This window comes from Coccidioides posadasii, chromosome 1 (genome assembly GCF_018416015.2).
Source record: "Coccidioides posadasii str. Silveira chromosome 1, complete sequence".
Lineage (NCBI taxonomy): Eukaryota > Fungi > Ascomycota > Eurotiomycetes > Onygenales > Onygenaceae > Coccidioides > Coccidioides posadasii.
Window position 1 is genome coordinate 2,133,115 of NC_089407.1, and position 13,135 is coordinate 2,146,249.

A 13,135-nucleotide genomic window follows, 5' to 3' on the forward strand; every position below is an offset into this window, starting at 1 on the left:
CCCACAAATTTTAGTATAATTTTTCGCACTGTAGACAGTCTTAGTGCCCTTGGCACCACATAATTGCTCTGGTTTTACTTCAGGCCACATTTTTGATTTTCTTGTTGCTCTGGATTAGTTTTGGTTAAGTTCTTCTATCTGTGATGGCTCTGGGCCTGCCAGGCTTCACCAAATTATTCTTTAGTTGCCTTTTTTACTCATCAAGCCAAGGTGCCACTCCTGCCAGTACTTTGTGCTCTTAGCTATCTGGAAGTTCTAACTTTACACATTAAAATAGATAATTTCAAGGCTAGTAGCATTCTTATTTTTTGTAAAAACTCATGAAGCTACATTTAGATGTGAGTAAAAAACTAAAGTATATCATGAATTCTCAGAAATTCTTGATCTCTTGGTGCTATACAGAGACTGTGTGCAAAGCAGAGTTTTACACTTCTAACTATTAGTATCTGATTTCTCAATTTCCTTGTTGCTATTTTCTGTTCCATCTTCTGGTGTCTCATTTTTCTTGTTATTGTTGTCTGTTTTATCTGAAGATAGCAAGCTGCTGAGATCTATCAAGAGTGAATCATCAAGATCCATATGTTCAAGCTCAATAATAAGTGGTGTACTAGGTGCTAGAACTCTAACAGAGGGGTAGAGTCTTATAAAGATTTGTGTAGACTGTCTGGTGTTTTTGAATCATCTTTTGTGATTTCTGTAAGAGTCTCATTTTCTGATAGATCTGCATGTTGTAGAGGCTGCTCTGGATCTGGCTCAGCAGACATCTTATTACTAGATTTTACTGATAATTATGTCACAAGAAGAGTCTTGCTGGTTATGACCAGCTTCTTTAATAGAACTAATCTGAGTATTTACTGAATCTTTTTTATAATGTTGTTATCTAATTCTAAGTCTGTCATGTTTTTGTATTTTAAATGTGAACAAGTCTGTCTAAATATTTCACAGTAGAAGATATCTGCTTGTTTGTGCACAATATTCTCAGTCTTATTCAGTAGGTTTGCTGTAGTATCATCCTGTCTCTTGTTATCTTTCTGAATCTTAACATCTTGAGGGGGTTCATCTAGCCATATAGCTAGTTTGTCTTTGAGATTGTCAAACATATTCTGTGTCATGCTAATGATTTGGGGGATCATCTTGTTCACTTGATTATATTTAACAAAATAATTAAATGTATTTATACTATAAAGAATTCAGATCTGTTGCTTTTCTGTTTAACCAAGATAGTGAACTCTTCTCATAGTCTGTAAAGTGATGTTTGTGTTAATTACTGGTTCAAGCATGACAATGTCTGAGCAGCAGTGATGAATATTGATGTCAAGAGAGCAAGTACTGTAAGTAGTGACCAAAACTTCAATATTGCTGTCAGAATTATTGAAGATTTTGCTGTTTCTAGGACAACTGGCCTGCTTGCAGTGAAAGAACATTATACTCAAGAAGTTTCAAGAAGATTTTGACATGGAACTCAACAGTCAGGTAAGCAACAAAGACTAAAAGATGATATCTTTTGATGTCCACAACTTTTTAAAAAATCTTGAGAAACATCAAATATTTCAGTGTTGTTGAGCATAAGAATTCTGTAATTCATACACAGTTGGCCAGAATACAGAAAATATTGATATTAGTAATCATTCTGCTTATAAGCTACACAATTCTCTGGAATGAGTGACACTTTCAGTTAATATCTTGAGAAAGATTACTCTTGCACTTTGCAATGATTGAAGTAAAAACATTTTTCAAAGTAAATGAAAATAATGCATGTCTGAGCTGGTAATAAACAGCTATATCAAAACTGCTGTTAATATTATTTTCATTCTCAGAAGATTCTTGAATATCACTAACAGTCTCTTTCTTCAGTATTGAAACAAGATGTAAGTAAATACTGTAATACTGCACCAGCTGTTTTATCTGTATTATTTTACACTTGATTATCTGTACACTATAGCTTGAAATGTCCCTGCCAATAGTAATGACTCCATGCATACTACCAAGATTTATTTAGTGACCATATGTCTGACAAAGCTGGATGTGGTTGAGAATTTAAGATAAAGCAATCATTGCAGAGTATGACAATATTAAATTACATTAAAAAAGCTGATTGTAGAGCAATAAGTGCAGAATATGCAAGCAATCTATACCAGATATGGGTGCTTTCTCATAAACTTTGAGTGGGTTGTCAATTGCTCAAAAATCAAAATCTGTATGTAAAGATTTCTTATTGATAAGCTGCATAAAACCAGACAAACCAGAGACTCTGTTCATTATAGAAATTACTGACACAATTCAGATATAATCTCTTGGGATCAAGGCAATGGCCTTGTGAACAGAGGTTCTTGAATTTTTAACTTTATGTTCTTCATCAAGTATTACACATTCAAAATAGTTTTCAGTTGGCCAATCAAGTTTCCTGTAAAGCTGCTGAAGCATGTCTCCAAATACACCAGGAGATTCATCTAGCTGTACAGCAGCATCTAGAGTCTCATGTTATACAGCTAGATCATTGGAGCTCAAATACATGCACTATTACCATGTTAAATATGATATAATGATAACTGTTGTTGTGGTCTTTAGGTCATTTTTGTTGAGCTTTTTGAATTTGGATTCAATGTGGTTTAGTTGACAATGAACTTCTTGAGAGTGTCATCAGTGATCTCTCTACTGCTAAGGATACTGTAAAAAAAAATCAGTCAAATACTATCAGAGAAGAACCAAACAATCTGATCAATTTAATTAGTGATTACTTCATTCAGACAGATAATTAGAGTAGAATAATATAGCCTAGTCAACTTTTGTTCTTTCACTTTGAGAATTAAAGTGCAGTATTGTGCAGTCTTTTCCAGTCTTACTTTATTAGCAAGAATTTCATCTCTCACTGGTGACAGCTCTTGTGTTAATTTCCAAGCAACTTCAGTGACTTGCCAAGATTTTAGTGTAAGATTTGCAACTATTGGGTTGTCAGAGTTCACATTCAAGTCAGAACAAGCAGTAAGATAATCTGAAGCTTTTGCTCCAGTTGTATTGAATGTGTAATTCAGCTTAAAGAGAGTCTCACCAGTATTTTTAACAGAATCTTTGTTGTCATCATCATCATCACTTATTTTAAGGTGTTCCAGATGTTCAGCATCAGCTATTAGTCTATTGTTAGATCTGTGCTTTTCCACAAACAGTATTTCAATATTGACAGCATTTTTGGTAAACTCTTCAAGTAAGACTTTTCTTGTATCTTTATCCATAGAAGATAAAGAAATATCAGAGCTAATCTCATGAATAATCTTGTTCACAGTTTCAACAGCATTATTGATGTTCTTCTCAAAATCAGCATCAACATCTTCATCAGTAGAATCAATTTCAATATTGTCTTGAAACTCTTTGTCAATGGCTGCAGTAATAGCAGTCTCAGCTTCTGTCTTTATAGCAGAGTCATCTTGCACATTCAGATCTGCATACTTTGGAATAATTACTTTATTATCTTGCTTATAGTCTTTTTCTTGTTTAAGCTGCTGACTGGCAGATCTTGTCTGTACCACATATTTCAATAGAAGAAGAAATCTATATATGTTCTCAGGGTTATTATCTTTGAATCTTCTCTCAGATTTTGCAATTAATTGCTGAACAGCCTATAATAATACCACAGTAGAAACATTATCAGTAGGCTCAAGATTCTTAAGATTATTATCAAGTAAAGAAATTTCTGCTTGTATTATTAGAAGCTTCATTTTCTTCATTATATTAATACAGATTAAGACATTAGATCTGTATGCAGGGCCAGTTCTATCAAAGAAATTACTGTATTTCTTGTGGAATATAGTCAAAATATAGTTGATTTCATCTGATTGCATCTATTCTTACAACATGCCTGTTGTTGAGAAGCCTAAATATTCTGCAAGCTTTGCTTAGTTTTCATAAATTCAGCTACTACCAAGTACATGAACTCCAGAGATTGTACTTGGGTGAAGATCTTTAGCCTTGGCTGTCTTGCAGGCCTTTGGTGTGCTTATTTTCTTTAATGAAGTTGGAGAATCTATTTCTCAAGCTAGATTAAACTCTATACTAGAATGATAACCAGTCACTCAATATAGTAGATATTGGAGCATACTAGCTGTATGATGAGAATTTCAAGTTGGAAGATGTATTGCATATCTAGATGTACAACACACAATATCACAAAAGAAGTCTTCAAATAGTGTCGAAGTTCAATATCAGCTTGTTGCTTATGAGAAAGAAAGTGCTTATAGAGCTTGTTTTGCAAAGTGAATCTTACAGAGAAGTCTGTATATTGCTAATCTCTAGTTAGCAAGCTTATAAGCTCTTTCAAGATTGGAATTCATGGCTGTAAAGCTTACCTTTACTGATTTGGAGAGCTGGCAAGCTTGTAGCATAGCTGGCAAGACTGAATAGGTTAGTAGTTAGAGAGAGAGTTGAAAGGGAGATTATAGCAATAAAAATAAAGTGTAGGTTCTTGGCCTAATTAGAAAATCCAAAACAACATGTTTCTGTGCTGTACAGCTAGAAAAGTAGCATGAGATCTAATATTCTCACATTTGAAGTAGAAGCTGTGAACCTTCAGCAGCATTTCTAAAATACATGCTATGTCTTACAGCTAGATAATAGCTTAGTAGATCAAGTAAGCAAGCATGATAACAAGAAAATAATATAGAATCTCTATATCATATTACAACATCTCAATACTGCATGTGTATTTCAGAATGGCAAGTACAAGAAACTCTATAGCAACTAACTTTAATCTAAAGTCATGCATAATCATGATGATATTGAGCTTGTTCAGGATATAGAAAATGTTAAAATCAGTAATAAAACTAGCATTCTTGATAGCTTGATGCTGGGAATTGTTGAAGTAGGCTGGCATAGTTATGCCAGCATTGTTAATAGTGCCACCAAGATGAGATTCAGCTGTCTTCCCCATCTTTGTCAAGACCATGAAGGAGATCTCCTCTGGTGGAAACTGCTTTATTATTGAAGTAGACTGGCATGGTCACACCAGCATTGTTAATGATACCACCAAGATGAGAGTCAGCTGTCTCTCCCATCTTGATCAAGATATGAAGAAGATCTCCCCCAGCAGAAACTGCTTTAGTATTGAAGTAGACTCACATGATTATACCAGTATTGTTAACAGTGCCACCAAGATGAGAGTCAGCTGTCTCTCTCATCTTGATCAAGATATGAAGAAGATCTCCTCTGATGGAAACTGCTTTGTTATTAAAGTAAACTGGCATGGTCATGCCAGCATTGTTAATGATGGAGGTAATCTCCTCTGGTGTAAATTATTTGGTCTTGTCTTCGAATTCAAGATAATGGACTTGCTGTTCTTATTAATGATCTTGAAGAAAAAGTGTTTTATGTCAGCTTGAACCTTAGTATTGTTGAATTTATAACTGATGAGATGCTTGACATTAAAGTCTGTGTTTACAGAGCTTATAGCAACTTAATTCTTTACAGCATCACTAATTAAATGCTTGATATCTGTAAAGACAACAAATAATAAAATAGTGTGATTTCTCTGATTGTTTACAATGGTTCTGATATGGCAGAACCTTCATAAACATTAGCTAGATTCTTATAAAAGATGCAACATTGGTAGAACTTATTAAATACTGCTGTTAAGTGATCAAGCTAGCAATGCTCTCTTTTCTGCAGCAGGAGCAGCAGCTGCAGCTGCAGATTATAACTACAGCAGCAGTATGGCTAGATATAATATTGAGAGTTGTGAAAGGTGGAAGAGAAGAGATATTTATATCTTGTATGGTGCTGTCAAGCTAAGCCTAAAATAAACTAGCTTGTAAATATTATTATAATATTATAGTAAAAATACACTGCTCTGTAAGTGAGATTAAAGTGAGTGCAAAGTGAAGTCAGAGTAAGTGCAAAATAAAGTTTCTATTATTGTGCAACAATTTACTAGCAATCAAATTTTTGAATGATGTTTTTCTATTGCTGTTGTACTACTTGTAGCAAGTAAATCTTTCTATTGAGTAGATTAGAGAGGCATCATACAAAATGTTAAGTGTTGCTTGACTATCTTCAAGAATTCCAGTCTTTTCAGACTAAATTGACTACTCTGACAGACTCAGAGATTCAAGAACATGCTGATAATCTTGACACTACTGAAATCTCTACTGGTAAATGAGATTTTGTTCATGACAACTATAGTAACTGGTTGGCCAACATGGGGAAAGAGAACATTGAAATAAATGAGCCAGAAATCTTGTTACTTGAAAGTGCAGTGGCTAGTAATCTTCCATCACAAGAAGATTTGGTTACAAGTAATGTTGATACTAATGACAAGAGAGAATGTACAGAATCTGCTGTCAAAAGAAGCTTAAACTTTTATATTCTAGTTTCATCAGTCAAGCTTTCTGTCACATCTACAACCCACACCATTACATATGAGATGACTGGTTGAAGGGCAGGTGTATCTGTTGATATCCAAATTGAATCTGATTCTAAATATCTGAAAGAACATAATCCATTTTATTCATTTTGTAGTGAGATTAATTAGAGAATAGTAAGTTTCTTTTTCAGAGCAAAACTTAGCAAGAGAAATATTAATAACTTCTTGAAGAGCTCTTCTCTATACAGCATCACTATGCAACTGAGTTTTCACAATGCAGACAAGCTCTTCTTGAAAGTTGCTGGGATTTCACATGGCCATACTGCAAGAAATTGGGTTCAGATGAATATAATGGTTCTCTTGTCAGAACCAGATTTATACTTTGAGATACACAAGCTTCAGTATCAGAAAGTTAAATATATTATTTGATATCTTCTTAGCCATAAATGATTCTGGAAACATCTGATATATGAACCAGTGCAGCACTTTAATCAGAGCAATGATCAAGTGTATACAGAAATGCATACTGGAAATTAGTGATGAAATATACAGAACAACTTTCCTGATAGTGCAACTATAGTACCAGTGTTGATTGTGACAGATAAAACACAGCTTACCAACCAACATGAAGACTTGAACCCATGATCTGTATATCTCTTAATTAGAAATTTAAGCAATATGGCAAGGCAGTCTTATAATATGAATGATACAATACTTGTTGGATTTCTTCCATTACTAAAGAATATATCACAGGAACTCAAATTCTGAGTGTATTATAAGTTTATAAGAATTATACTGAAGTGTAAGTCTTACTTTAAAGCACTACAGGTCTCTGTTATTGCAATATATAATCTAGCTGTATGGCTAGATATATGCTGAATTTGTTGGCAAAATTGACTGACAGTTGCTTGAACTTAAACACTTGTATAAAACAGGCTTCATGGTCAAATGTGCTGATGAGTGAGTTTGAAACTGTTTTCCTATTCTCACCAGAATAATAGCTGACTATGAAGAACAGGTGTTGATAACTGAAGTCAAAAGTAATAGATACTGCACTATTTGCATTGTTCTATCTAATGCACAAGAGAATCTGACAGAATTCTGGCCAATAAGAATCTATAAATACACACTGGCAATGCTTCAGAACCAGCAGGATGCAATGATAACCAGAAGACTTGATGAGATTCCAACAAGAATTAAAGAAATGTAGGTTTATGCTGTTCTGAATTTTATATGGCACTATTTATTAGTAAATATTTACAGTATTATAATGATTGACATTCTCCACCAATTGCTTAAATAGCTAGTGAATTATTTGATTGACTGGTTAAAGACTTTAATCAAGAATATCTTCAAAGCAACCTGCCAAGACAAGAAAGACTTTAATTCCACTGTTACTATTTCAGATACTGGAGGTATTGCAAGGCTTGATGAGTGGTTTTAACAGATTTCTGTATATCATTTACTAAAGTACTTCAAGAAGTTCAGCACTATAAGTCAATAAACTAGAGTTTAACAGAGAGCAGTTGTGTGACAGTTGATTATAGTGATTGCTTTAATACTGACAAAGATAAAGTCAGCTGCTGTGCTATTTACTCATGCTGTACTTGATCTGCTTTTCCTCACATGATATTGGTTGCATGATAAGAATATATTAAAATATATTGAACATGCACTGTATTGAATTGACAGACTTAAATAAGCTTTTAGTGACTACCAGACAAATAATAAAGATTTTGCTGAGAGTAAGTATTTTAACTTTCTGAAGTTCTATGTACTTGTTCACTACACACAATTTATTTATGAATTTGGAAGTCTTGATGAATTTGACACTGAGAATTATAAGACATCACACAAATATTTAGTCAAAAAGCCATTCAGTAGAATTAACAAGCAAGAATCATATCAGAACCAAATAATCAAACACAACATCCACTATATGAACATGATGTTAATCAAGAACACAGCACTTAATAATAAAATCCTGAATCAAGAAGCAGTAAGAACAGCCAATGAGCTAGAAGCCAAGAATACATGTCCATCAGAGATAGTATCTATACATGACTTGGGGTAGCAGATGTCTGGACTGAGTTTTAGAAATCTTCCCAAGAATTAACTTACTGCTGCAGATCTAGCCAGCTAATTGGGAAGCCTGAATAATAAATTTCTTGAGACACTTGCTGTATTTGTTCAAGAAATGCAAAAGCAATTGAATATTACAAAATCTGGAGAAACTTGTGCTTTCAGCAATGAACAAGAGTCTTAATCAAATTGGATCAAGACATACTGCCTTCAAATTCATCAATCTATTACAACTTGGAAACCAGATAGAAAGAATGACTCAAACTTAGAAAGATTAATCAAGAAAATTGTACATTACTCACCAGCATGAATGGGAAAAACAAATTTCTGATGACAGAACTACATTTCAGTTCAAGTATATGAACTATTTCAGACAAGTAAATTCATATTGGATGGCAAGATGGTTGGCCAGCTTGTGGTTGTGATAACAGTTCTTGATCATAAATAGACAAAATATACAAGAAGCTAAAAGACTAATATATTATCTGTGTGACTTGCAATGTACAGTGGCACATTTATTAACATGTTACAGATCTATACTAGAATTCCATATAAGATTCATGGCATGGTTAAGATAGAATTGTCTGCGATACCTTAACAGTCTCTGTTAAAAAGCTACAATCTTGATAAATAAGAAATCTACTTTATAGAGAATATTATCTGTAATGCACATGTTATTCCAGCAACAGAAGACAAGTCTTTGCATGAAGACAAAAGACTTTTTTATGTGAACAACTATATTAACTGAGACCAGTATACAAGTCTATATAATCTGGATTTTATGAACACCAGTACAGCACTAGCAAATAAGTTTTCCTCTAAACTTTGACAAGAGATGGTGAATAGAAAAGCAAAATCTGATAGAGAATCTGAGAAAGAATTGACTGAGTAATTAAAATATTCAAGAATACTCATCAGTAACTGAAAAGTTTCAGTAAATTGTTGAATACATTCTTTTTACTGCTCTACTTAATAATATTACAATAAATTATTTATGTCAGAGATGAGGTAGAACATCTTTATGGTGATTATATAGTTAGTTAGATGGCTATAATATCTAGCTATACAACAGATGTGCATATTTGTCAGACTCTTGCTGTACAGCTAGATATATATTCTAACATGACTTTGAAGCCCTGTTATCTGTACTCTGTAACTATATTGGTGAAGATCAAAGCATTTTCCACAGCTATACAGAATACAGAGTAACTAGTTACCTAACTGGCTAACTAGTTACAGAGTACTCTGTACTCTATAACTTAGTTAACTAACTTGTTAGTTAGTTAGTCATGTGATCTATAATATCTCTCAATCTCTTACAGTGGCTTTACAGGCCTCAGTTCATGTTTTGCATTCTGAAACTTGATGAGTTGCATGTTTTTTTTTTTTGATTATTTATTACATGTGATTTAATTTGAGAATCTGTTATTTACTAAGTGATTTTCTTGAGTAACACTGACAATGGTTCTCAGAAATACATTCTTCAGGCAAAGCTGTGTAACTAGCACCAGATTACTGGAAGTCAAAAATTGGAAAGTGTTGGTGATTAAACATGAACTGAAAATTAACTGTAATATATATTGATTACTATATTGCTCTGTTAAATAAGAAATATGCCTACAACAAATATTTAGAGAGAAGCTTAGCACACAGAAGAATAGAAAGAAACTACTTGATGTTATTTAGTAAATAATTGCTCAATATAATTCTATCTTTCATAATTATCTGACTTCCCAGACACAATGTTATCTAATAGTAATAGCTCAGAAATGCAACAACAATCAAAAGCATTACCTATCTAGAGAAAAGCTTGCACACCCAAACTCAATTACTTTATCAGACAGTAATTATTCTCAGTCCAACTTTGTTTCTTCTGGTATCAATATTGGAGGTATTGTCAGAGTACACAAACAGACTTAAAAATAATAGTTTCTGGATGCTGCTGCAAAGCTTCAATGTATTGTTCTTACTGGACAGAATAATAGCAGTGGTGGAATGAATGATACTCTGCTTGAATTAACAAATATAGTTATCCAACATTTAGGACAGAGAGGTATTATAATATATAGTGTGGAGAATCTTGTCAGCAATTGTGAGAGTATGCTAAAGAAAAGAACAAGTATGGCAGATGACTTAGCTCTAATTTCATGTGTCTTCTTTCAATAATTAAGAACACTGCTTCAAAATAAGCTTGATCTTGACTGAGAAGATACTTGAATTTGATACTTTGAACTACTGAACAATAAGTTACTGAAAATCTGTGGAGAGCATTTGTTCTGAACAGCTCTCAAACAAATGTATCACTTAAAATGGCACTGCTTTCAGCTTTTTCTAACTGATTTGAACAGAATTGAAGAATTGCTTTCTAATAAAAGTAGTGATTAGATGTGTATGTCCACTTCTGATAGAATAACTATTTGGCTAACTTTTTGAGTTTGTGTTATGGAGCAGATACACAGGAGTTCTGACTCTGAAATGACTTATAATTAATAATTGTTATCAAAAAGATTGCTAGTCTAGTTACTAAATGCTGAACTAGCATTTCAGAGACTTCAATTTCCCCAACAATTCTTCTTTTTTATTTCAGCATTCTGGTACTGAGAATTCTCCTCTATATCAATAATTAATGCAAGATATTTCACAAGTTAATTCTCTTTGACCTGTTGTTGTTCACACATATTATACAGTGAATTGAAAGGTGTGTTAAACTTGAATTGTTTTATATTAATAGAATTAAACATTAACTCTTATGTAAGAAATTGCATACAATGGTGCCCTTGTCACAGAAGTAGAAGTTGCCATCACAAATTTAGTTAGACACTACTCAGTACAGAAGTGCATCTGCTACTTCTTAAATAATAAGAAAGAGAATCAAACCAGTAAGTACTACAAGAGCTTTTCTAAGATCAGATAAACAGTTAATGCAAGTAATAGACAGTCAAATACAATACATTAACTAAACAGTCAGTGGGTTCTCTGAACAGCAGACAGAGTTAGTCAGATTTTGATAATACATTACAGAGATAATTGCTAATTCAAATGTAATTAATAGGCAGAGATGCATTATTAATGCCACAGAATAGTATGATACAAGAAGCAATAAACTTGACAAAGAATAATGATATTAATATATTATTTGAGAAAGTAAATTGCAATCACAATGTATCTGCTAGCACTAATAATATTCAATATGATAGAAGCTATTGCAGATGACTGAAGAACTTTAGCAAAATTCTGACACTAAAGTTAGAAGCACTGCAACTTCAGAAAATACAGTAAATATATCTTTCAGTGTCCAGCTGCCTGCTTTAAAGTGTGTGATATAATATGGTGTCAAGTGGTGTTGTCTGGTCAGATTACTGAATGCAGTTAATAAAGTAGTGCTTTCCATTGCAGAGTAACTCTGGAGAGCACAGCTGTTTTCTGGTTTGAATCTTGACAGAGTACCAGATGATTGACTAACACCATGATCTGAACATCTTGCTGACACAGATTAACTTAGTGAAATGATTGAGAATGTCTGGACAAGAGCAGTGCAGATATAATATAATGGCAGATATAATATCAGTGATATATCAAGTACTTCATCTAATAAATCAAACAAGACAGAAGCTAAAAGAGTAAGTCTTATTATCTTTGCAAGATACAACAAGTTTCTAATATTATATATTAGCTTTGCAATATTGCAAGTTTTGTACAGAGGCACTTCATGAAAAAGACTTGTAATATTATAATAGAAAAACTCTCTGAATTAATAACTGAAGAGCAGAAAAAGACTACTGCAGATCTTCTTTTTAAAGATAGCTTTATATGTTTCAACCCAGAGAAAAAGATACACAATACTTTTCTAAGGCACTCATCTGATGAAATCTACTACTAAGAAGTCTGAGATGGCAGGATGGCAAGAGACACTTTCTGAACCCAATAATATATGTTGCTGTTGATCAGTTTCTCTATAATAGAGGTATGTACAGCTCTGCTGTGAATGAATACACTATATATCTCTTTGATTCTCTGCCTGCTGGTTGCATCATTTAAGTGTTGACATGTTTGTGCCATACTATCAAGAAGTATGAGACTGGTAGTTGTGAATATATCAGATTTGAGGGCCAAGCTGTGCAGGGTAAGCTGCTTTACAGATACTGAGTTAATTGATTTGAAAGCTAACTAGTACTATGCTTTAATAGATGTTTTTGAATGCCTATAAGCTGTTTGAAACCAACAGACAGAAGAATGATAATCATATATTTGCAAAATTATTCTTGACAAAGTAAGAGCTTATATAGAATAGAATGCTCAGAAGAAGAGAAAGCCTGCTGCTGCTAATATTATTAATAAGTATGAGAATAGTTTGGATGATTTGGTAGAGCTAGGCTTTGTGAAAGATACTAGCAATAATAATAAGTACATATTGCAGTATAGTAATATTAGGACCCTGGATGATAGTACTTTAGTTGATCTGACATAAAGTTAACTCCAGTTTGTTGAATTGTACTAACAGATGTGAATCAAAAATATAGAGGCTTGTTAACATTAAGAATATTGACTTGGAGCATATTCATGATCTTACAAACAAGATATCTGATGTTGATGGAGACAATGGAAATAACAGAGATAATAGAGCTGACAGAAACAACAGAGATAACAGAGATAATAAAGATAATAAAGATAATAAAAAGAGCAGTTCTCATGTTCTTGAGAATA

At 33.1% G+C, this 13,135-nt stretch overlaps 1 protein-coding gene across 1 annotated transcript; it reads right to left on the reverse strand.

Annotated features, from left to right (window-relative positions):
- Positions 1-2,723: 2,723 nt before the first annotated feature.
- D8B26_000581 (uncharacterized protein) lies at positions 2,724-3,851 on the reverse strand (the record flags this gene model as incomplete). The annotated part of the gene is made up of 3 exons (XM_066123274.1): positions 2,724-3,614; positions 3,785-3,791; positions 3,847-3,851. The coding sequence occupies 3 exons, from the start codon at positions 3,849-3,851 to the stop codon at positions 2,724-2,726; spliced, it is 903 nt and encodes a 300-aa protein (XP_065979348.1).
- Positions 3,852-13,135: the final 9,284 nt, after the last annotated feature.